We start from the raw sequence: 21,484 nt of genomic DNA, 5'->3' as shown, positions 1-21,484 counted from the left end.
TTTCTCCCTCCTCCTTCATCTGCTTCCTCTTCCTCCAAACAGGAGAACTAAAGCCACCAAATGCCTACTGGTTGATTGACAGCCTACCTCTTGGCGTTTAATTTCTTTGGTGCTCAGAGTCTCTTTCATGTTGACATCTAACCTCTCTGACCAAAGGACACTGTTTCTTCTTTTAGGAGGTGTTGGAGCAGCAGATCTGCTACATGACTTCTGGGAACAGCTGGGGGATTTGCTGTCACTACGGAGGGCAAATGACTATTGGAGGGAGAAAAAATATATGAAAAGTTTATTTCTTGCAGCTGTATATTAGTGTCATCCATACACCACTCCCATCCCCCTTTGCCCTTCCTCTTCTGCCTAGAACAGGAAGACACACTCAGGAGATGCTTTTCCTCAAGTAAAAGGAGTATTTCATAACTGGTGATAAAACCCCTCTGATCTGCAACTGCCAGACTCTTTCCTCATATCCCTCTCACCACACTGTGAACCAGAATTGCTTCTGGAGGAGGAAAAAAACGGAGACTGAAATCTAGTTACAAGGCACAAGGAAGCGCATAAATTAAGACTAATTCCACCTCCGGGTTCTGGTGACGCTAACGAGCTAATTGAGCGTTGCTCTAGTGATCTGCAACGTCTCTACGTCTGGGTTTTACATCTAGTCTAGCGTAACTCTGTGTTTACGCACACAATACAATACATACCGTGTACATTACTCGAATATGCACTGATTTGTGCATCAGTGGACTCCCTCCTTTTACGCTGGTTTATTCCTTCCCCTTTGCTAAACTGCAAGCAACCTGGATATTTTATACTACTTCAATAAAACCAACAGAAGCAGCAATGTATTGACTGTGTTAACTCTTCACCCTCTCAATGTGCTTGAGTGGCCCAGGAGCATAGAAGAGGTCACTCCTGGAGCACATTAGATTTGATCTGCATTTAGGGACCTCGTCGCACTTAAGAGTTACTTATCAGGTGTACATTCAGGGGAGCTTATTTCACCGTGAGCCGGGGTGGTTTAGGAACCTGCAGCTCCTTTCTGTGCACTGATTTGGTATGGGTCAGTTTCCCAAGAGATGCCTTGAAATTATGGCATCAATTCCACAGGGCATATTGCGTCCATATTCATATATTCTTTACCTGTATTGTCTGACCAAAACGCCGGACTGCACCATTTCTTACAGGGGAGATCAAGTTCGCCAAGGATGTGACCCGAGCTAGAGGCCGAATCCGCTTATTACTTGGCTCCTGTAAGTTATAAACAAGAAAAGAACACACTGTACTGACTGCGGTTTACTTAGCCTTGATGTATCAGTGCTGCCCAGACTTGTTTAAGGCATAAACAGATTTACAGGTTTCAAAATAGAGAAAAGCACAGTGCTTTGAAGCAGTCGTCCCTCTTAAAGTCAAACCTGAAACGGTCAATATTTAAACATGAACGTCACACTCAAGTTGCAAACAAGTTGTCCAGTGTTGCAAGAGGCTGGCGTAAAGGAATCCATTATAATCAGGATGTTCAAGATTAGTTTTGAACAGTAAATAGGTAAGGCTCAGTGTGGCTTCACTTTTCATGTGAACAGCTGGAGATACATACACCTCAGCTGGTGTGACTTGTCACCACCCATTCATTGAGCTATGGCAAATTTACACCAGATGAGGATCTGCCCTTTTAGTGTTAGAACGGTGTGTTTTCTCCCAAGGAGAACATGTTTTCCATTGTTTTATTTTATTTTGGAGGCAGGAGGCATAAAGAACAGCCAGAGCGCAAGGCAGTTTCATGTCCCTAATATAACAAACAGCAGAACATGCTGAACATTCCAGTGAAGTACAGGTAAATATGGCAGGAGAAGTCAGCTGATTAAATTTAAAGCCTTCAGCCTAGGATATATTTTTCTAAAATGAGAACAGGTTCTCTTTCATATCATTTAACACTGAAAAGCAAAGTTGTTGATTTTGCATAACACTGATTTGTGCAACGAGTGTCGTCAATAAGTATTAAAAAATTCCGTTCCAGTGGAAGCACCTCCATAAATGGAAAGTCATCATCTCATTGCAGCCTGTCGGCTCTTAACATCAGATATGGTTTTAATGAAATAATCAAGCGAGGGTAATTACAACGTATGATTCCTGATACAGAGGAACTGTCCTAAAGGAAAGATGTGCACAATGGCAGGTAAGGCAAGGATGGAATGAATGTTTGATGCTAGAAGAAAAACTGCAAGACCAGGCAAAGTATTCTGGTACGCATAAAAATAATTGCAAGTTATCTATAGTGAATAGCACTGCTGAAATTGACTGCCTGATCACAGTGATACTTCAGTTAAAGTTTACTATTGTTATGTTTACTTTAAAAGAAGGTTTAGACAACAAATGTAACCAGTTAACCTAATTAACTATGCTATCAAGGTCTTATCAGCCACTTTTGGTTAATTATGGTGGATTCATCCCTAATAAGTAGAAAGAGAAAAAGGTGGAGAATGAAAAGATTACATAAGTGATTGAGATGGGGGCCCTACAGTCTCCATTTCCTGTCTCAGATTGCAAAGAAAGTACCGAAAGCCATAGACATTCTTTGCTTCTGTGCAGTAAGGGTAGGGTCAAACCCAAAGAAGGAGAAAAGGAACATACGGCACTGGAATTGGATTTGGAAGAGTGCCACGGAAGGCAGAGGAGTTACAGTGGGGGAAAACCTGGGTAAAGGAGATCAGACTGAGGCCACACTATGAATAGCAACCATATCTTCCCATATACAATCTTAAGCAAGAGATGAGTTAGGGGAAGATATAAATGAAGTCTTTAGAGCTGTAGGGGGAAAAAGCAACACTTAAGTTCAGTAGGAACAGGGGCATCAACTATAGGATGAAATTCAGCACAGTATAAGATAGCTGAGGCCCCACTCTAACAATCTTAAAACAACTAAGATATTGTAGGTGTCAGAAAAGAGCTGCAAATAGGGTGACCAGATGGCCTGATTCTATAGGGACAGTCCCAATATTCAGGGCTTTGTCTTATACAGGCACCTATCACCCCCCATCCCTGTCCCAATTTTTCACACTTGCTGTCTGGTCACCCTAGCTGCAAACAAAATGACATTAAGATTAGGAAGCTGGTTATCCATTTCATTTATGCTGAACATACTGGTCCCAGTGACCATTATTTGCAATGGGAGACCGATTTAACAGTACTAAATACAGAGTCCATCAGCAAAGGGATCATTCAAACGTTTAGAAAGGTCTGGCCCATATTCTTTGGAAGAGAGGGCACCTTAATGAATTATAAAAGTCTCTGAAGGGAGCATTGGGATGGATTCTACAGTTCTATTTATCTTTATATCAAAGTACCAGAATGAGGGAACAGAAATTAAGAAAGGCTTGAATTAGTGAGGAACATAAGCAGAATTTACACAGACAATAACCAAATATGCAGATCTACCAAGAACAGAAATACAAATGAGAAGAGAAGGAAGAATGTGGCACTGAAAACGAATAGTGTAAGAAATCTCAGTGCTTCAGATGGGATGTGTGTATAATATTTCTCAACTCACTCTGATAAAGGGTCAAAGGAGCAGCCTTTCTAGATCTGAGATACAATGACACACTATATGCACTAATGCACACATGTGAATGCCTTTGCAGCACATCTGTGCAAGACTGAAGTGACACATGCATATGCACAAGGTCTGGCAGAAGGCATTCCTTTCCATTTGCTAGCACAGTACAATGGGGCTCCCTGTTTGAATGGATTTATAAATTACCACTCTTCAGAACAGATAAGTTGATACAGACAGACATGCCAACACTAGGGTGAAGTGAAAACAGCAGAAGTACTTCTCCTCCTAAACCAAGAATAAAGCCATGCACCCCAAAGTACTCTTGTGCATTAAGGAAGAAAGAATTTTGCACAAACCACCACCAGTAGGAATTAGCACAATCAGAAAGCTTTCTAGATAAACATGCCCTCCACCAAGGAATTCAAAGCCAGAGAGGCTTGACTACATGGAGAGAGAAAGATTGCCCAAAACAGAAACCACCATAACACCACAAACACCTGGTTTCCTTCCTCAAAGGATAAATACTGCATTTTGCTATGATCTCACATCTGTATTTCAGCTTTGAGTTTAACTCCACATTAGGCCAAGTTCATCCCTGGGGTAAACGTCATTAGTTTCAATTGAGTTTATATTAGGGATGATATTGGCCCAGTATTTAAAAGTACTGCATTTGGAAACAGTAAATAGTCCAATGTTGGGTAGCTCTACTGACGGAAATCTACAGTTTCAAGAAAAGATTAACATTTATTAAACTTTCTTGGGTTTTAGTTAAGTGTCAGTGCTGCAATAGTTAACAGCATGTCTCTTTCTATTTGAAAAACCAGTTTTTCAAAGCCTTTTTTTTGTTTTTGTTTTAAACAAAGTATCTGGGCTAGACATTGCAGGCAAAGATTTGAGGTTGAAAGCAATGCTTTCGCATTCCATTCAGAAGGTAGAACAGGCAGAGAACAATTGGAAGTTTCCAAGTCCTTTTCCTTCACAGGTACAGATTTGTCACATTTTAAAAAGCCACATTTTGTAGCTGATTCAGTCCAAAGTGGTTTCTGTTTTTCTTTGAGTGCAAAAGGACTTGTTAAGAGCCTGCATTGTGTACAGTATTTCCTCCACAGTAAGTCTTACTATTTTTACAAGGATCATTTACTACGTCATCAAGTGTAGTTATACATTCTACATACAAGGGCATACAAACATGGGAAAAGTTGGTGACAAACTGAAAAAATATTCACAGCACAAATTACTGCCAAATGTTACCAGTGAGATTCAAAAGGGACTGAACTCACTAGTTCAAATATGGTCCCTGTCAGAAGTGCTGAGATGTAATTGCTATCTGAGAATTATTTAAAGATTTATGTGAAATGAGTCTGCTTGAGCTCAGTCCAGTTCTTAGCAGATAGCTGTCCACATCTCAAACTGAGTTTCAGCAGAGGCCAAGTACTGAACTGACACATAAATTAAACCACCTTCTCACTTCCTTGCACTGAAGAAGGTGATAACGGTAGAGGGGGAAGCATTGTGCTGTACCTCTTTGGTGGATAAAGGACTTCCCTGGCTGGTGACAGCAACTGAGTACTGACACCCCAACCAAAAATAACTATTACATGTCCAATACACAGCCGAACTTTCATAGTACCCTACAACACAAATACATACAAGGATACAGATTTATTCCTTAAACTGTTTTTACCTTGTTTATTTCACAACTCTCTTAGTATCTAGTTTTTCTTATATATTATGAAATGACAGTAGTGACTCCTTAGCTGAGGTTGCATTTATGTCTCTTGACTTAAAGCTGGATTATAAATGTTTTAGAAACTGATGCTCAAAGAACTTTAATAGGATGTCTTGTGTCAAATAGACTTTTACTGCAGAATTGACTTTTTTATAATGTACATCTTTTAACAAGATGATACCGTAGGCAGTACATTTCTACTGGACTTGTGCCTTGTGTCAACACACGAGGTATGCAATAATCCTCCAGGAATGCAATGGGACTGACTTACGCAACATTAAGGTTGCAAAGCTTTTTTTAAAAAAAACAAACCTTGTTTACACACATAGTAAACACCTTAATAGAAAAAAACATCTGCAAAGCAGCCAATAAGAAATAATGCATGAGTCATTAAATAGGAGGGTTTTAGAAAAAGGTTCATGGAGAGAATGAACCCACTTTAGGGTCTGATCCTACAAGCACTTGATTTTACTCATACAATTAGTCCCAGTGACTCCAAGGGGACTACTCACATGAGCAACGTTACTCAGAGGCATACACTGTTACAGGATCAGGCCTTTACACATTTAGGATAAAATCTTCAAAAAGTGTCTAAGTGACTTAGATGCCTAAGTCTCATTTTAAAAAGAGACTTGGGTGCTTCTAAATCACTTAAGTTCCTAAGTCACTGAAGTGCTTTTGAAAGTTTTACCCATCAGATTTAAGTTTATGGGTTTCTACAAGATTGTCCTAAATCTTTAAGATTTTTATATTAATACTGTTCTAAAAACAAACACTTAATGAAAAACAAAATAAAACTAATTCTCAAGGTATGGAAGAGAAACAGTGTAACCAATCATTGGCAGAAAAACAAAAACATGAAACACCACTGATCATAAGTTCTTAATTTTATGCTCTCATGATAGCATTAAACAACACTTCAAAAATACTTAAACTTACTATGAAAATTGAGAAGAAATACCACACAATGCCAGCTTTTAGCTAAAACAGAATTATTCAAAAAATGTTAAAAGAATGCTTTAACCTTTCTACTCTCTAACAAAAAGAAAAATATGTAAAAACTCTGGATCCTGTGTCTTTAGTTGTATTCCAGCAAAAAGAAAAAGATATTTCAATGCCACAAAGTAATTCTATCCATATAATTCCTTGAGGTCAAAATTAAAATAAAGTCCAGACTAAGCAGAGGGTCCAAGACAGATAAACCATGGGTTTAAACTGCTTCCTGTTAGAGGAAGGGTATAAAATACAAACTTGGCAGAATACAAAGAAAGTTCAGACCTCTCCACTGCAATTTTCTGTTTTCTCGATCTACCTCAACTACAGAGGAAGTGTTTCTGAACATAGTCCTGTGAAAACTGTCGTTAAAGCAGAAGTCTAATACAAATTAAAAATTAATCCACCTCCAGCAGAAAATAAACAAGTGTTCTATCTGTATCAGGCATGCAAGTTCCAAAGTCCGCTGTTTTAACTGAAGAAAGTCTACTTCTGTTTGGAAGTCAGAGTCTAACTAACCAGAGTGGGCAGATCTGCTGGATTCAGATTACTATTTGTAGCGCCTTAGGTCTTCAAGGCTATGTTGGTACAGTGCCTAACACCATGGGGTCCTGTTCTCAGTTGCCCCCTTGGCGTTAGCATAATAAACAGGATAAATGCTAGCGCAGTTTTGCCATAATCTTCTAACACAAAATACATTTGTAACAGTTGATAAGAGACAAAAAAAGTCAACGGAAAGCTGTTAGAATTTGGACCAGTTCACCAGAAATTACACAAGGCTAAAAGTATCCAAGCAGCAGTGCCAGCTTTAAACTTACCTCTTGTTCTCTGAAAGACTGGTTCTGAGCATCTAGGACTCGAATCGTCCTTTTAATAGGAAGGAGACCTCCAACTTCATCATGAGCTACCATGCTGTCTCCTGCCCTCAGAAGCCTTAGTTTTAATCCACGTCAGAAGTGCCTTCACTGCTACTTTACTATAAACTCTTCCCCGTAGCTATCAGAAACCTTCGGGAGGCTCTCGCTCATGTTTCCATGTGATAGCCCTGCCTGCCTTGTGAGCTGGGAGTTCAAAGCCCGCAGACCTCAGCGAGAGGGGCAGGAACATATGTTTCATGGGCGTGCTCCCATGGAGTCGTGTATCATTCGTTAACTGACAGTTAGTGACACACCTCCGCCTCTCAGTTTACACGCTGTGGGAGGACATCTTTTGTACACGGAGTTGAAAAAGCTGGTTTCTTCCCCCTCCGACATTAAGTAGTGTAGCAAGTTTTACTAAATAGGTATGCTTTGCTTAAGATCTCAGCTGGAGCAGTGTAATTCCTAGATCCAAGCTATGAGAGATCTAAGACAGCTGGACCAGCATTTTCAACACTTTCCTAAAATTAAGCTAGGCATTGCTATGCCAAATCAATCTAATCTGAGATCCTGCCTCCGATACCAGCCAGGACATAATACTTCAGGGGTTAGTAGAAAATTAAAATAAAAACGGATGCATGCCAAATGCCTCCATTTGGAGGGACTCTGCTTGCTACTTTGTCCCTTCCACCCAAAAAGCCCTGAATCCTAATCCAATGCATTTCAATGGAGTTGAAAGGTGTGGCCCTATTTAAACGTTAGCAGGTATTAGAAAAGCCTTCCAACAGAGCTAATTATTCTTGCACTAAATACAGGGGAAGAGGCCAGGGGTAAATCCCCCACAGGCAAACAGACTACATCCCATAAGGGAAGGTTGGGTTATCCACCCAGCTAACATTGCAGCTGTGCCGGTTAAAATAAATGTTAGTCTAGATGATTTTATGATCACTTGCTTAAAAGCCTGCTTACACCGTCACCCTGCTGTCAAGCAGCAGTGAATTCCACAAGTTGAATATACCGCACATAAAGCAAGCATTTCCCCTTCTCCCTGGGAAGAGGTGCCATAGTGTCACTGTCTCTCCCTACACTAGAATTCTTTTCTCTAAAACTCAGCTAGGGTAAGCAGAGGAAGTTCAGGGGTGATTATTACTGGCTGTTTTCAACTACCAATCCAGTTAACAACTGGATTGCAACAAAACAAATTGGCCCTCCCCAGAGATTGTTGTGAATTCCTCTTCTGCCAACCCCCCATTATTTGTCACCCTCTCTCCTTCCACTTCTTTTTGTCCAGGTCTCTCTCAGGATTTACCCCCTTGCACCTCCAACCCTGAGGCCGTACATCAGGAATCTCTCTCCCTCCCTCTTTTCTACTCCCTCCATCACTCTCCACTTTGTTGCTCCCCTACAGAGATCTCCTCCCCTCAACAGAAGGTCCTTGCCTATTTCACTCTGCTTCATTTTTATGCAGGAGCAGAATAGATGCTATTCTCCACTGAAGGATTCTTGTGCTCACTAAAGAGTCATAGATTACAGATTCTAAAGCCAGAAGGGACCAAGATGAGTAGGTCTGGCGGATCCAGAGGACTTTTACAATCCCAGATGCAATCTAAGTCTTTTATACGGGAATGTCCTTTTTCAGTAGTTTATTTCCATTTAGTGCATTCAGATACGTACTTTGTTTGCCATTTTTATAAAACCAAACTGCTAATGAAGCATTCTGTGGGGCAGGAAGTAGACATCTTTGATCAGTTATCCAGTCTGATTAGCTCTTTTGAAGCTTCTCATAATCCCCAATTTCTCCCTTATCCAAGTAGTTTTGTGTAGCCAGAAAGTTTTAATGATTAAATATAGTCAGAAATTGGAAGTGGTGGACATTGAACACTATTGGTCCTGACACCACTTCCTGAGGAATTCCAATGGTAGCTTCTCCCTGCTGGAATCTACCATTTATTGATTTAAATGTTTAAGAACTGCGCAGATTTAACAAAGGGAAGGTTCTGATATGGACAGTCAAACAGGAAGCATTTTGTGGAATCTCACACGAGCACTGGTATTTAAATTATTAATTAGTAGCTTAGAACACAATGTTCTGCATCTTGAAAGCACTTTAGAAAGTATTGCATGAATTGTTATTCAAGTGCTAAATATAATTTCTTATTACAGAGCCCTCAGGGAAAGGACCTGGTGCCACATCTTACTGAAGCATGTGACTCATCTGCAGGACGATCCCTGTTCAATTGCATGCCTTTCTACATGACACCTTGTGTCTAGGTCTGATTTGGGGTGATGCAACTCAAGGCTGATGTATTATGTGTAAGTTACATTATGGAAATGTTAAGATCTTACTGTGACACATATGGAAAATCTATCATGGCACATTGCCTGCCTTCGTATATGACGCACATTAATGGGAAACATTCTAGGCATATATGGTTCATTTATAACAATGCATTGTTAAGGATCTTCTGTGGGGAATGCTGATATTTTAATACCACAAGTTAAACCGCATGCAGCTCTGAGTTGCCATTGTAATGGATGGGCTGATTTCTGAATGCCTCCTATATACAAAAACCTGTTTTGATATTTCTCGGCAGCGGTAACACTTGGGCAAACTCCAGGCACTCATCATTTGAGCAGAGCAGAGACGCGTACAGTAACATGGCAAAAACAGCATTACCATGGGCCTATGTTCTTACTCAACATTCACCAAGTTAGTGTAAGTAAATTTAAGGTTGACAAATTATCTAGACACACCATTGAGAAGAGAAAAATATGCTGTATAATTCCAGTTTATGTTGCTAATAGATTGATTTCATTTTTTACAGTTTAAGTGTTCAAATGTCCCAAAGAACATTTTAAGTAGTGTATATGATTAAAATAAATCCCAGTGGGCTTGATTATCAGTTCCAGCCAAGCTACCTAAGTGTAAGACTAGGGAGAAGGATAGGCCAATTGTTAAGACACTAGACTAGGACCTGAGAGCTACGGGTTCAAGTCCCTACTCTGCCACAAATTTCCTGGGTGACCTTGGATGAGTCACTTAGCATTTCTGTAGAAGGGGGTTAACAGCACTTCTTGCTTCATAGGGGTGCTGTGAGGCTAAATATTAAAATGATTGTAAGTGCTTTGAAAACTACATATTAAACGCTAAGCATGATTATTATTAATGCCACCTTTATACATCCCTATGTTCTGGGTCTGGTCAGAGGACTGTGTAGCATAAATCAGGGCTGTTTTAACTTACATTCAGCAACCCCAAAAGGCCTTTCTGGCAGTTGAGAAGAGACAAAGAGCATAAGTCTCAGTTCCACCTATTACACCAGTGGCTGTGAAAGAAGGTGGGTAGAGTTGGTGCAATAAAGGGATCCCCTAAGACTGGGGTTTCATTGGCCAGATTTTTCAGCTTTTATAGGTCCCTTTATGCTGTTGGAGCAGTGAATCGGTCTGTTACTTTACTGACAACTGGATCCAATTTCTTCAAAGAAAGAACCTGTGGCATTTCATCATGTTTGGCTTAAAAGTTTCCTGGAACACTGAAGTATCCATAACCTTTTGCAGAATAAACATTTTATTCATTTTCAAAATGTAAAGTCCACAATAACAAAAATAACTTTCAGCTTAATTTCAGATTCTTAGATGCTGAAACCCAACTAAATTGATAGTTACCTTTTCCATAACTGGTGTTCTTCGAGATGTGTTGCTCATGTCCATTCAGCTTAGGTGTGTGCGCTCACCACATGCACTGGTGCCGTAAGTTTTTCCCTCAGCAGTACCCATAGGGGACCAGCTCTGATGCCTTCTGGAGTGGCGCACACATGCCGTACTATTTAGGGCGCCAGCGGTTCCCCCCACCCTCAGTTTCTTCTTGCCAGAAACTCTGACAGCGGGGAAGGAGAGCGGGTTGTGGAATGGACATGAGCAACACATCTCAAGGAACACCAGTTACAGAAAAGGTAACTGTCTTTTCTTCTTCGAGTGCTTGCTTATGTCCATTCAACTTAGGTGACTCCCAAGCAGTACCCCTCGGAGGTGGGTAGGCGTTCATGGATGTGTAGACTGCAACACTGCTCTGCCGAACTCAGTGTCATCCCTGGCCTGCTGAGTGCTGGTGTAGTGGGCCATGAACATGTGCACTGAGGACCATGTCGCAACTCGACAGATGTCCTGGATCGGGAAGTGTGCCAGGAAGGCCTCCGAAGATGCCTGCGCTCTGGTTGAGTGGGCTCTGACAATCGGCAGCGAAGGGACTCCCACCAGCTCGTAGCAGGTCCGAATGCAAGAGGTGATCCAGTTAAAAATCCTCTGCATGGACACCGAGAGGCCCTTTATCCAATCAGCTGCAGAGATGAAAAGCTAAGTCTACTTATGGAAAGGCTTTGTCCGATCTAGGTAGAAAGCCAGGGCCCTTCTTACATCCAAAGCGTGAAGGCGCCTCTCTTCACTAGTCTCATGGGGCTTAGGGCAGAAGCCCTGAAGGAAGATGTCCTGGCTCATGTGGAAAGTAGACACAACACCACCTTGGAAAGGAAGGCTGGGTGGGGCTGTAGCTGGACTGTGTCCTTATAGAAGACTATGTATGGCGGTTCTGAGGTCAGGACTCGCAGCTCGGAGACTCGCCTCACTGACATCACCACTACCGGAAAGCTACCTTCCACGATAGGTGAGACAGGGAGCACGAGGCCAAAGGCTCAAAGGGTGGGCCGTGAGCATGCACAGAGCCAAGGTGAGATCCCACTGAGGGACCAGGGACTGAACGTGAGGAAAAAGTCTCTCGAGACCTCTGAGGAACCTGACCATCATGTCATGGGAGAACACCGTCTGCCCGTGAATGGGCAGATGAAGGGTGGAAATGGCCACCAGATGCACCCTGATAGAGGAGTGTGCCAGGCCCTGGTTCCTCAAATGAAGCAGGTAGTCTAAGATGGACTGCACCAAAGAATGTGAAGGGGAGATGCCCCGTTCGGCCGCCCAGCAGGAGAATCTCCTCCAATTTGCTAGGTAAGTCTGTCTGGTCGAGGGCTTTCTGGACCCCTTCCAAACAGGCCCATTCCTCCGGGTTCAGCCATGCAATATCCATGACGTAAGGTGGAGAGATGCGAGGTTGGGGTGCAAGATTCGACCATGATCCTATGACAGCAGGTCCGGTTCGGTTCAGCAGGAGCCATGGAGGGATCGCTGACAGGCTCGATAGCATCCCGAACCAGTGCTCGCGAGGCCACGCTGTGACAATCATCATAATCTGAGCCTTGTCTCTCTTGATTTTCGCTAGGACTTTGCTGATGAGTGGAATCGGAGGGAACATGTACATCAGGTCTCCTGCCCATGTCAGGAGGAAGGCGTCGGAGAGGGAGCCCTTGCCCAGACCCCGTCTGGAGCAAAACCTGTGGCACCTCCTGTTCTGCCTGGTGGCGAACAAATCCACTTGGGATTCCAGTTCCGCACCACTGGAAGATCATGCTGGCTACCTGCGGGTGGACCACCCACTCGTGGTGAGAGGAGAAGTCCCTGCTTAGGTGATCTGCTAGCATGTTCTTGGCACCCGGAAGGTGACACGCATCTAGGTGGATTCCATGGTCGATGCAGAAGTCCCAAAGATGGAGTGCCTCTTGGCAGAGGGCCGAGGATAGTGCTCTCCCTTGTCTGATGATGTAGAACATCGAAGGTGTGTTGTCTGTCAGGACTCCGAACACTTTGCCCGACAGGTGAGGTAGGAAGACCGCGCACGCCCTGCGGACCACTCTGAGCTCTTTGACATTTATGTGTAGCATCGTTTTCTCTGGGGACCACATACCTTGGGACTGGAGAGTGCTAGGGTGTCCCCTCCCAGCTGAGTCCAAGGCATCCAAAACCAACTCGACTGAATGAGGAGTGCTGACAAAGGGAACTCCTTCCAGGACTTTCTCAGGGTCAGTCCACCATTGCAGCGAGGTAAGTATAGTTGTGGGGATGGTAACAACCTTTTCCAGGTGGTCCCTGGACTGGGAATAGACTGTCGCCAACCATTGCTGTAGAGGTCACATCCAGAGCCTGGTGTGGCACAGCACATATGTACACGCTGCCACGTGACCTAGTAGGCACAGGCAAACCCTGGCCATGGTCAGGGGAAACGCGGAGACTTCTGCGATGAGGTCCGTCAGTGCCCGAATCTCTCCAACAGCAGGAACATCCTGGCACTAGTTGAGTCAAGCACCGCTCCAATGAACTCTATCCTCTGTACTGGAACTAATGTGTTTTTTTTTGTCATTTACCAACAGGACAAGGCAACAGCAGGTGGCTAAAAGCATCGCGGCATGCCTTTGGACTTGGCACCTGGAGCTGCCCTTGACTAGCTGTTCTTCGAAGTACGGGTAGATCTGGATACCCCAACATCTGAGGTAAGCAGCCACCACCGACATGCACTTGGTAAATACCCGGTGCTGTCGCTAGGCCAAACGGGAGGACCACAAACTGATAGCGGTTGGGACCTATCATAAACCAGAAGAAGTGTCTGTGTTCATCGAAGATGGCGATGTGGAAGTACGCATCTTTCAGATCGAGGACAGAGTACCAGTCTCCTGGATCCAGGGAGGGGATGATGGAAGCCATGCAGAACTTCAGCTTTGCTAGGAAGCGGTTCAAGTCTTGTAAATCCAGGATAGATTGCAGACTTCCCTTGGCCTTTGTGATTAAAAAGTAGCAGGAATAGAACCCCTTGTTCCTGTACTCTGGAGGACTGATCTCCACCGCATCTAGCTGCAGTAACCACTCTACCTCCTGCACGAGGAGACCCTCGTGAGAAGGGTCCCTGAAGAGGGACTGGGGGTGGGGGGTAGGAAGGAGGGATAGAAAGTAACTAAAGGGTGTAACCCCATGCCACCGTATTGAGGACCCATCGGTCCGATGTTATAGATGCCCACGCAGGGAGAAAAGGGGAAAGGCGGTTGGCAAAAATGGAGGAGGGAGGATCCTGGGAACAGTCCGGTAGGTCGCCCTCAGGCATACCTTCAAAACGAGCGCTTGCCTGCCTGCTTATTGCAGGTTGAGCTTGACAGAGGCCTGCAAAGGCTGTTGGCTAGGACGCCTCTTGTAGCCTCTGGATTTCTTATGGAGGTTCCTGGCAAGGGTGGCTCCCCTGGCCCTGAGGCTACTGTGGTTTAAACCGCTTGCGGGCAGGGCCGGGAACATACAGGCCCAGCATTTTAAGGGTCATGCGGGAGTCCTTTAGGCCATGGAGCTTATTGTCTGTCTATTCCGCAGACAGGGCTTGCCCATTGAAGGGGAGGTCTTACATCAACTGCTGAGCCTCTGTGGACAAGCCAGAGAGGAGCAGCCAGGATGCCCGGCGCTTGGTGACAGCCAAGGCCATGGTTCTGATGGCAGTGTCCACCACATCCGCCGCCGCTTGGAGCGTCACCCTGGCCACAGTCGTGCCCTCCTCTATAATAGCTCAGAACTCTTTCCTAGAAGCCTCAGGAACAGAGCCCTCGAACTTGGCCATGGCTTGCCACGTGTTAAAATCATAGTGTCCCAGGAGGGCTTGATGGTTGGCCACCCTCAACTGGAGACTAGAGGATGAATAAACCTTACACCCAAACAAGTCTTGTCTCTTGGAGTCTTTGTTCTTAGATATAGCCCTGGGTTGATCGTGTCGCTCCCTGTGGTTAACCACTTCTGTCACTAGGGAGTTGGGAGCAGGGTAGGCATACAGGTACTCGTGGCCTTTGGATGGCACAAAGTACTTGCGCTCAGCCCTCTTGGGGAAGGGTGGCAGGGAGGAGGGAGTTTGCCACAGGGCATTAGTGATCTTAGAGACCCCATCATGAAGGGACAGAGCCACCCTGGCCAATGCTGTGGAGCAGAGGACATTGCAGAGAGTCTGAAGGCTACTCTCGCTCCTTCACCTGAAGACCTAGGTTGGCAGAGACCCTCTTCAGTAGTTCCTCGCACGCTTTGGAGGGGAGGATCCAGGTTTTTTTGATTGGCTGCCTGCCCAGAGAGTGAGAGTTCAATCCTTGAGGGGGCCATTTAGGGATCTAGGGCAAAAATTGGTCCTGCTAGTGAAGGCAGGGGGCTGGACTCAATGACCTTTCAAGGTCCCTTCCAGTTCTAGGAGATTGGTATATCTCCAATTATTACCTTTTATATTATTACCTTTTAGCGTCATCTGGAGGAACCAGGGGAAGGGGGCCCCATTATAGCCTTGTCTGGCGATGATGAGGAAGATGTCGGTGCCGTAGAGTCCTGCACAAACATTGGTGGCCCAGTGTCTTGTTCCCCTGCTCCCTCTTGAACCTGTGGGGTCCTCACACTCAAGGCTTTAAGGAGGAGGGTGGGAGAGAGAGGCAGCTGGTCTCTCCAAGGTTCTGGACACCAAGTGGGCGGTCTCGGAGGGCTGGGTGAACCCCCATGGGTTCCATGGGTACCACGGCGCCGGCCACTGTGCTCAAGGCCACTGTGCTGGCTTCGGTGCCGACAATGTAGCCGGTACCACCGGTACCGGAGCTTGTCCCGCCCTCAGGGAACCTCGCTCCAAACCAGGTCGCTCAGAGGAGACCAGGACAGCAGATTAGTGGCTCTGACCTGACTGGTGCCGGTCACTCCGCCCAGAGTCCAATCTGGAGTGAGTCTTAGGGACCGGTAGCGCTCGACAGATCCACGATGGCTTGGAGCCAGCTATCTAAGTCTCACAGTTGACGAGCGGTACTGGGATGAGAAGCGGGACCGGTAGTCAGAATGGGCCCGGTGCCAGGAACCACCCGCACGCGGTGATGTCCTCCTTGGGGACTGGCAACGGTCCAAGGAATGGTAACGTTGATCCCTCGACGGGTCCCTGGACCAGTACTGTGGTTTCGGAAATACTGGGTGCTGGGACCAGTACTCCTGCTGGCGGAGAGGGGGGCCGCATGCCTCCAAAGATCTGTGCCCGGTGGCCGGCTAGCTGCACCTCGAGCTTCTCTGCCTGTGCCCAAGGTCCGGGGACCGAATGGGGGCGTGCTGTGTCTGCCTTTCACGGTCAGATATGTGGCGGCTGTGGGAGGCCGAGCGCTGGTGGGACGTTCCCCGCAACGGGGAACGGAGCCAGTGAGGTGGGGACCAAAGCGTGACTGGGGACCACAGGAGCTGGTGTGGGTGGGACCAGGAGGGACATGATCTCCTGCACCACCTGAAGGACCTGTGGTGTGGACGGCACCCGGAGCTGACTGAGGCCTCTGTCGCTCTCTGAGGTGGTCGGCAGAGAGCGGGCTGGACTACACCGCTCCACCAGAGCTTGGGCTCGAGATCCTGATGTGGGTGAAGAATTGCCAGGCATGGGACCTTGCTCACAGCCAGTCTTATCCTTTCCCTTGCGGGAGGTTGGAGACCGGCCTCGCCCCACCTTCTTGGGCTTCTTGGTCAGAGCCACAGATGGGGACCAGTGCTGGCCAGTGGATGGTCCCGGTGGGGAGATGTGGGTCACGGTAGTTCATGGTACTTGGTGCCGAGTTGGAGCGTTGCTCCAGTGCTGGGGTGAGGGCCAACTCCATAAGGAGTGCTCTTAAACGAATACCACGCTCCTTCTTAGTCCTTGGCTTGAAGGACTTGCAAATTTTGCACTTCTCACTAATGTGTCCTTCGCCCCAGCAATGCAGACAACTGCTGTGTGGATCACTAATGGGTATGGGCCTCTTGCAGTCATCATAGGTCTTAAAAACCTGGGGACCGGAGTATGCCCCATCTCGAGGCAAAGTCCCGTTTGGGACCTACAAAGTCTCTAACTCTAGCTAAGGGATTTATAAACACTAAGAAACTATATACACTATAATACAAGAGATAACTAGTTTGTACGAACAAGCAGCAACAGCACTAGCTGAAGCAGACACAGTTCCAGCACCATCACTGGCGGCAAGAAGGAACCGAGGGTGAGGGGAACCGGCAGCACCCTATATACTGTGGCATGTGTGCGCCATTCCAGGGGGTGCCGGAGCCACTCCCGTACAGATACTGCGGAGGGAAATACTTTCAGCACTGGTGCACGTGGCAAACACACACACCTAAGTTGAATGGACATGAGCAAGCACTCAAAGAAGAAATACTGGTTTTAATTTGCTATTTTAACGTCTCATATATACACCCCTACCCCGATATAACGGAGTCCTCGGAAGCCAAAATCTTACTGTGTTATAGGTGAAACCGCGTTATATCGAACTTACTTTGATCCACCGGAGTGCGCAGCCCCGCTGCCCTGGAGCGCTGCTTTACTGCATTATATCCGAATTCGTGTTATATTGGGTCGTATTATATCGGGGTAGAGGTGTACTGTCATGCGTAACAGGCACACACTTGAATAAATACGAACTCATGTTAACATTCAGGCAATCTCATGCTTCTTTGTATTTTTGTAACTTGAACAAAGTCAGTCACCATCATCTGTATAGTTGAATTGTTTACTGACCATGATCTGTGTTTAACATTCCATTGCAGATATTTATATTCTATGTCAAAAATTCAGAGCAGTATACTTGAAAACAGACAAAAGTAGGACATGACACATTACTGGGTCACATGAAGTGTTTACATGCAGTCTGAAATACTGAATTTTATTGGTATGATGAGAAGGCTCTATAATTATAATGGAATTGAATAAAAATAAACAATTACAAATATTCCACACAACAGAAGTGAACTAGACCAGATGTTTTTTTTCTGTCCTTCAATTTTTAATTAAAATTAGCATTTGAGACCTCTGTTGGCAGACAGTTACCACAATATTTATATTTGTGACTCTAGATGTATGTGATCCCAGGATATGAAATCATAAATCAGTTTCCATCCTGCTAATATGGATGCAATGTTAGAAGAACTTTACTGTAGAAGCCTGTGACATTTATGAAATATAAAATTTTGTCTCAACAGCAAAGTATTACCACAAGTGAGAAATTTGTTTACACAATTGTTTTAAGCTCCTGTACTGCTCATGTCTCAAATGTTATAGGGAGGTGTGGTACTGATTAGCAGCCAATCTCAGAAATGCCAGTTTTAACGTTTATTTCCAAATACAGTTTTTCAACTCATGAATGGGCAAGTTGTTGCATGAATTTACATTACCACACCTGACAAAAGTTGATATGGTTCTCTTTTAAAATGCATCTGCAGTTGGCGGGGGTGGAGAAAGAATCAGATTTATGCTCCTTTTTACATCATTATGACACATGGATTTATAAATTTTAAGGCCAGAAGGGATCTCTGTGATCATTTAGTCTGATCTGCTACATAATATAGGCCATAGAATTTCACCCAGTAATTCCTGCATTAAGCCCAATAATTAATTTATGGTTGAACTACAGCATATTTTTTACAAAAACATCCAGTAATGACTTAAAGATTCCAAGTGCTGGAGAATAAGAAGAATATGGCCCGAGAAGGGATTTTGTTTTTCAGCTTGTTTTCTACATTAGAAATTCAGGTCTTGTCCATCCTGTTTTCTTCAAAGACCGTGACTGTCTCCACTAGAGTTTCTTGGCAATAATTTCCCTCTGTTGACAATACTGATGTAACTCTAGAGCTAGTGTGGACAAAGCTCTGCCCTTCCTCATATTGAGTAACATTTACTCACATGAGATGGTCCCATAAAAGTAAGGGTTGGAGAGGAATATAAGGCTCATTTGTATCTCCTTTGCACAATTCCCTTTTCCAAAGCTGTACCTTCACATACCCAAGCACCTAAGGAGAACTCTATTTTCCCAAACATTACCAACCCATGTTCACTAAAGAACTGTAGGCCCAGCAAGACTTGATTCATGAATGTTACTCAGCATGGCTTCATCTTGCTTCTGGCAAGATATACTGTCAGTCTTGGTCTACTCCCTATCAGATACAGAAAGGTCATAATCTGGTTGCTAATAAACATCAGAGTACATGCTTTCAGAACCCACAGCCTAGGTGCTCTCTAAATGAATCATTCCACCCTTTACAGAACAGTACAGAGACAATGCAGCGTGCTGTACAAGCTGAGGATTTACTTCAGAAAAAGTAATTGGAACAGTTAAAATGCATGACAAAACACAGTATCTATGGTTGCTACGCCCACTAAAGAGTCTAGGGAAGGGTTGAGGTCACCAAAAGGTTTCTGGCGTGCCCCCAAAGTGGGAGAAGTATAACATTCGTAAACAGCTTAAACTTGGTGCGGGCTGAGGGACGTGCTGGCCACCGCTTCCTGCAGCTCCCATTGGCCGAGAATGGCGAACTGCGGTCACTGGGAGCTGTGATCGGCTGAACCTGCAGACGCGGCAGGTAAACAAACTGGCCCAGCCCGCCAGGAGCTTTCCCTGAACAAGCCGCGTCCCTAGATTGGGAACCACTGCCCTAAAGCTTTGACTCTGATGGCTTTAAGGATTTTCTAAAGCTTGCCAATTGTGTTAAAAGGCTTGTACATACATTAAATACACACAACTTATGGACAAGCTGTACAGTGACTAGTATCAGAGCTATAAATAAAGTTTTAAAAAGGTGTCTAAGTGTATTTTGTAGGTGCGACTCCAGAACTATCAAGTAAGCGTGTCACGGATAGCTTAACCATTTAAAAATAACAAGGTAAAAAGGTCAAGTTAAACAAAAGATACAGTATGAGCTTTTAACTCTTTGTGCTCTGGGACTTTTCCCTTCCTGACGAAGTCTCTATTAAAACTATTATAAGGCAAATAAATTACCTATAATTTTCAATCCCCCCCCCACACACCCCAGTGATCCACCGCTGTGGATGTGAGTCATAATTTGTGGGTATTTCTGTCCAATCCAGCAGAATGGAGGCTTTTTTAAAAAGTTCCTTCCTCTGGCACGTTTACTGAACATACCACTCCTAGAAAATCTGAGGAGTCACAGGCCTGGCTTACACTTAAAATGTAGGTTGATATAGTTTTGTCACTCAGAAGTGTGAAAAACACTCCTGAGTGAAGTAGCTATGCCGACCTAATGCCTGGTGTAGACACAGCTAGGTTGATGGAAGAATGCTCCTTTTGACCTAGCTACCAATGCTTGGAGAGGTGGATTACCTACAGTGACAGATCATTGCTGTATCTACCATCTACCCTATGGGGTTAGTGCAGAATAGCTATGGTGCTGTAGATCCCATAGCATAGACAAGCCCACAAAATGACACCAATTTGGTACTGAAACACCCCCCCACCCCATTCAACCAATGTGTAGATATCATTATTGTGATACAACAGCCCTCTCTGATATTCTTTCTTGCCCTGACTTGAAGGAACATGTACTGAAATACCAGAAAAATATAGGGAGAGGCTTGTCCAGAGCAGTGGATCCACTGTAGAAGAGGCTTTTTTCTGCATAGAAGTGATCATTCATGGAAAGCAGCAAGCTGTGACTGACACGCAACCACAGTATAGGGAAGTTAACAAAACAGTGCACAATCACAAAAATAATCATGGCAACAAAGGATATAGAGGGGTGAGTGTCGGTTTGACAAATAACCCCCCACCAAAAAACTAGAAATCAAGATTAAAAAGCCATATAGACTAATTAGCTATGAACTAAAAAATTACTACTTCCCAGAACAAATATTTCATCCCTCTTTCTCCCCCTACTCTGAGAATTCGCTTACAGTCAGAACACCTAAATTACAACAAGCAATCTTCCCTTTCCAAAGAATTGGCTTGGATTGTTTCCCTGGAAGCAGATTTCTGGCTCTAAACACCCAGAACATTTACTTGTGTCACATTTTAACCTTAAACACATTGTTATAAAAGATTAAGTTTTCTATATGAAAGTCATAAAGTCCAGTTTGCTTGAAGTACACTAGTGTGTGCCTAAGTGAAATATGAATGAAAGCAGAATTTGAAGTGTCATTTTTACCACTGTTATTTTACATCTTGAGTGCCCATCACTTGAACGTGTTCATACGCTTCCTTGGGTTTCTTTCACAAGACATTAAACATTGGAGAGTTTCTGGGGGCTAGCTAAACTACAATAGCAGGACAATTGAACCTGATAGAACAATACGTTGAACAACACAATGCTTGACTTACCTTAAAATCAAGGCTGCAGAGACTGACAACATCATCATCTTTCTCTCGCCGCTTCCTTTTCTGTAATAAAATAAACCAATCATATCTAACCATTTGATTATACTGTAGAAAGCATGCCTCCCCATATATAGATCTATATGCTAATACACAAGGCCTGATTTTGAAACCAACCTAAAGAGGCCCTCCTTGCTGCACCTGTGGGTGAAAATAATTGCACGAGTAATTTTACAATGGCAAAGATCATTTAGTCTTGTCACTTTACTGCATCCACAAATCATACACTTATAAGTTTACTTGTTCCTTTATGCTCCCCATAATTATGACTGTGAAGAAAGAACCAAAAGACAACAAGGAA

General features: G+C 44.3%; 1 protein-coding gene across 4 annotated transcripts in view; it reads right to left on the bottom strand.

The window, feature by feature from the left end:
* NET1 (neuroepithelial cell transforming 1) overlaps window positions 1-21,484 on the bottom strand; it is a 68,804-nt gene that overhangs the window by 5,349 nt on the left and 41,971 nt on the right. For 3 of the 4 annotated variants that reach the window (XM_039519718.1, XM_039519719.1, XM_039519720.1), the window contains 3 exons: window positions 21,130-21,189; window positions 1,141-1,248; window positions 88-255 (listed from right to left, as the gene is read on the bottom strand). In XM_039519718.1, the coding sequence (XP_039375652.1) occupies window positions 88-255; window positions 1,141-1,248; window positions 21,130-21,189 (336 nt within the window). Of the gene's footprint in view, window positions 1-87; window positions 256-1,140; window positions 1,249-7,090; window positions 7,376-21,129; window positions 21,190-21,484 lie in introns of those variants that run through there. The other variant, XM_039519721.1, reaches the window with a different exon arrangement.

This window comes from Mauremys reevesii, linkage group 1, assembly GCF_016161935.1.
Source record: "Mauremys reevesii isolate NIE-2019 linkage group 1, ASM1616193v1, whole genome shotgun sequence".
Classification (NCBI taxonomy): Eukaryota; Metazoa; Chordata; order Testudines; family Geoemydidae; genus Mauremys; species Mauremys reevesii.
This window is presented reverse-complemented; position numbering and strand designations above follow the sequence as displayed.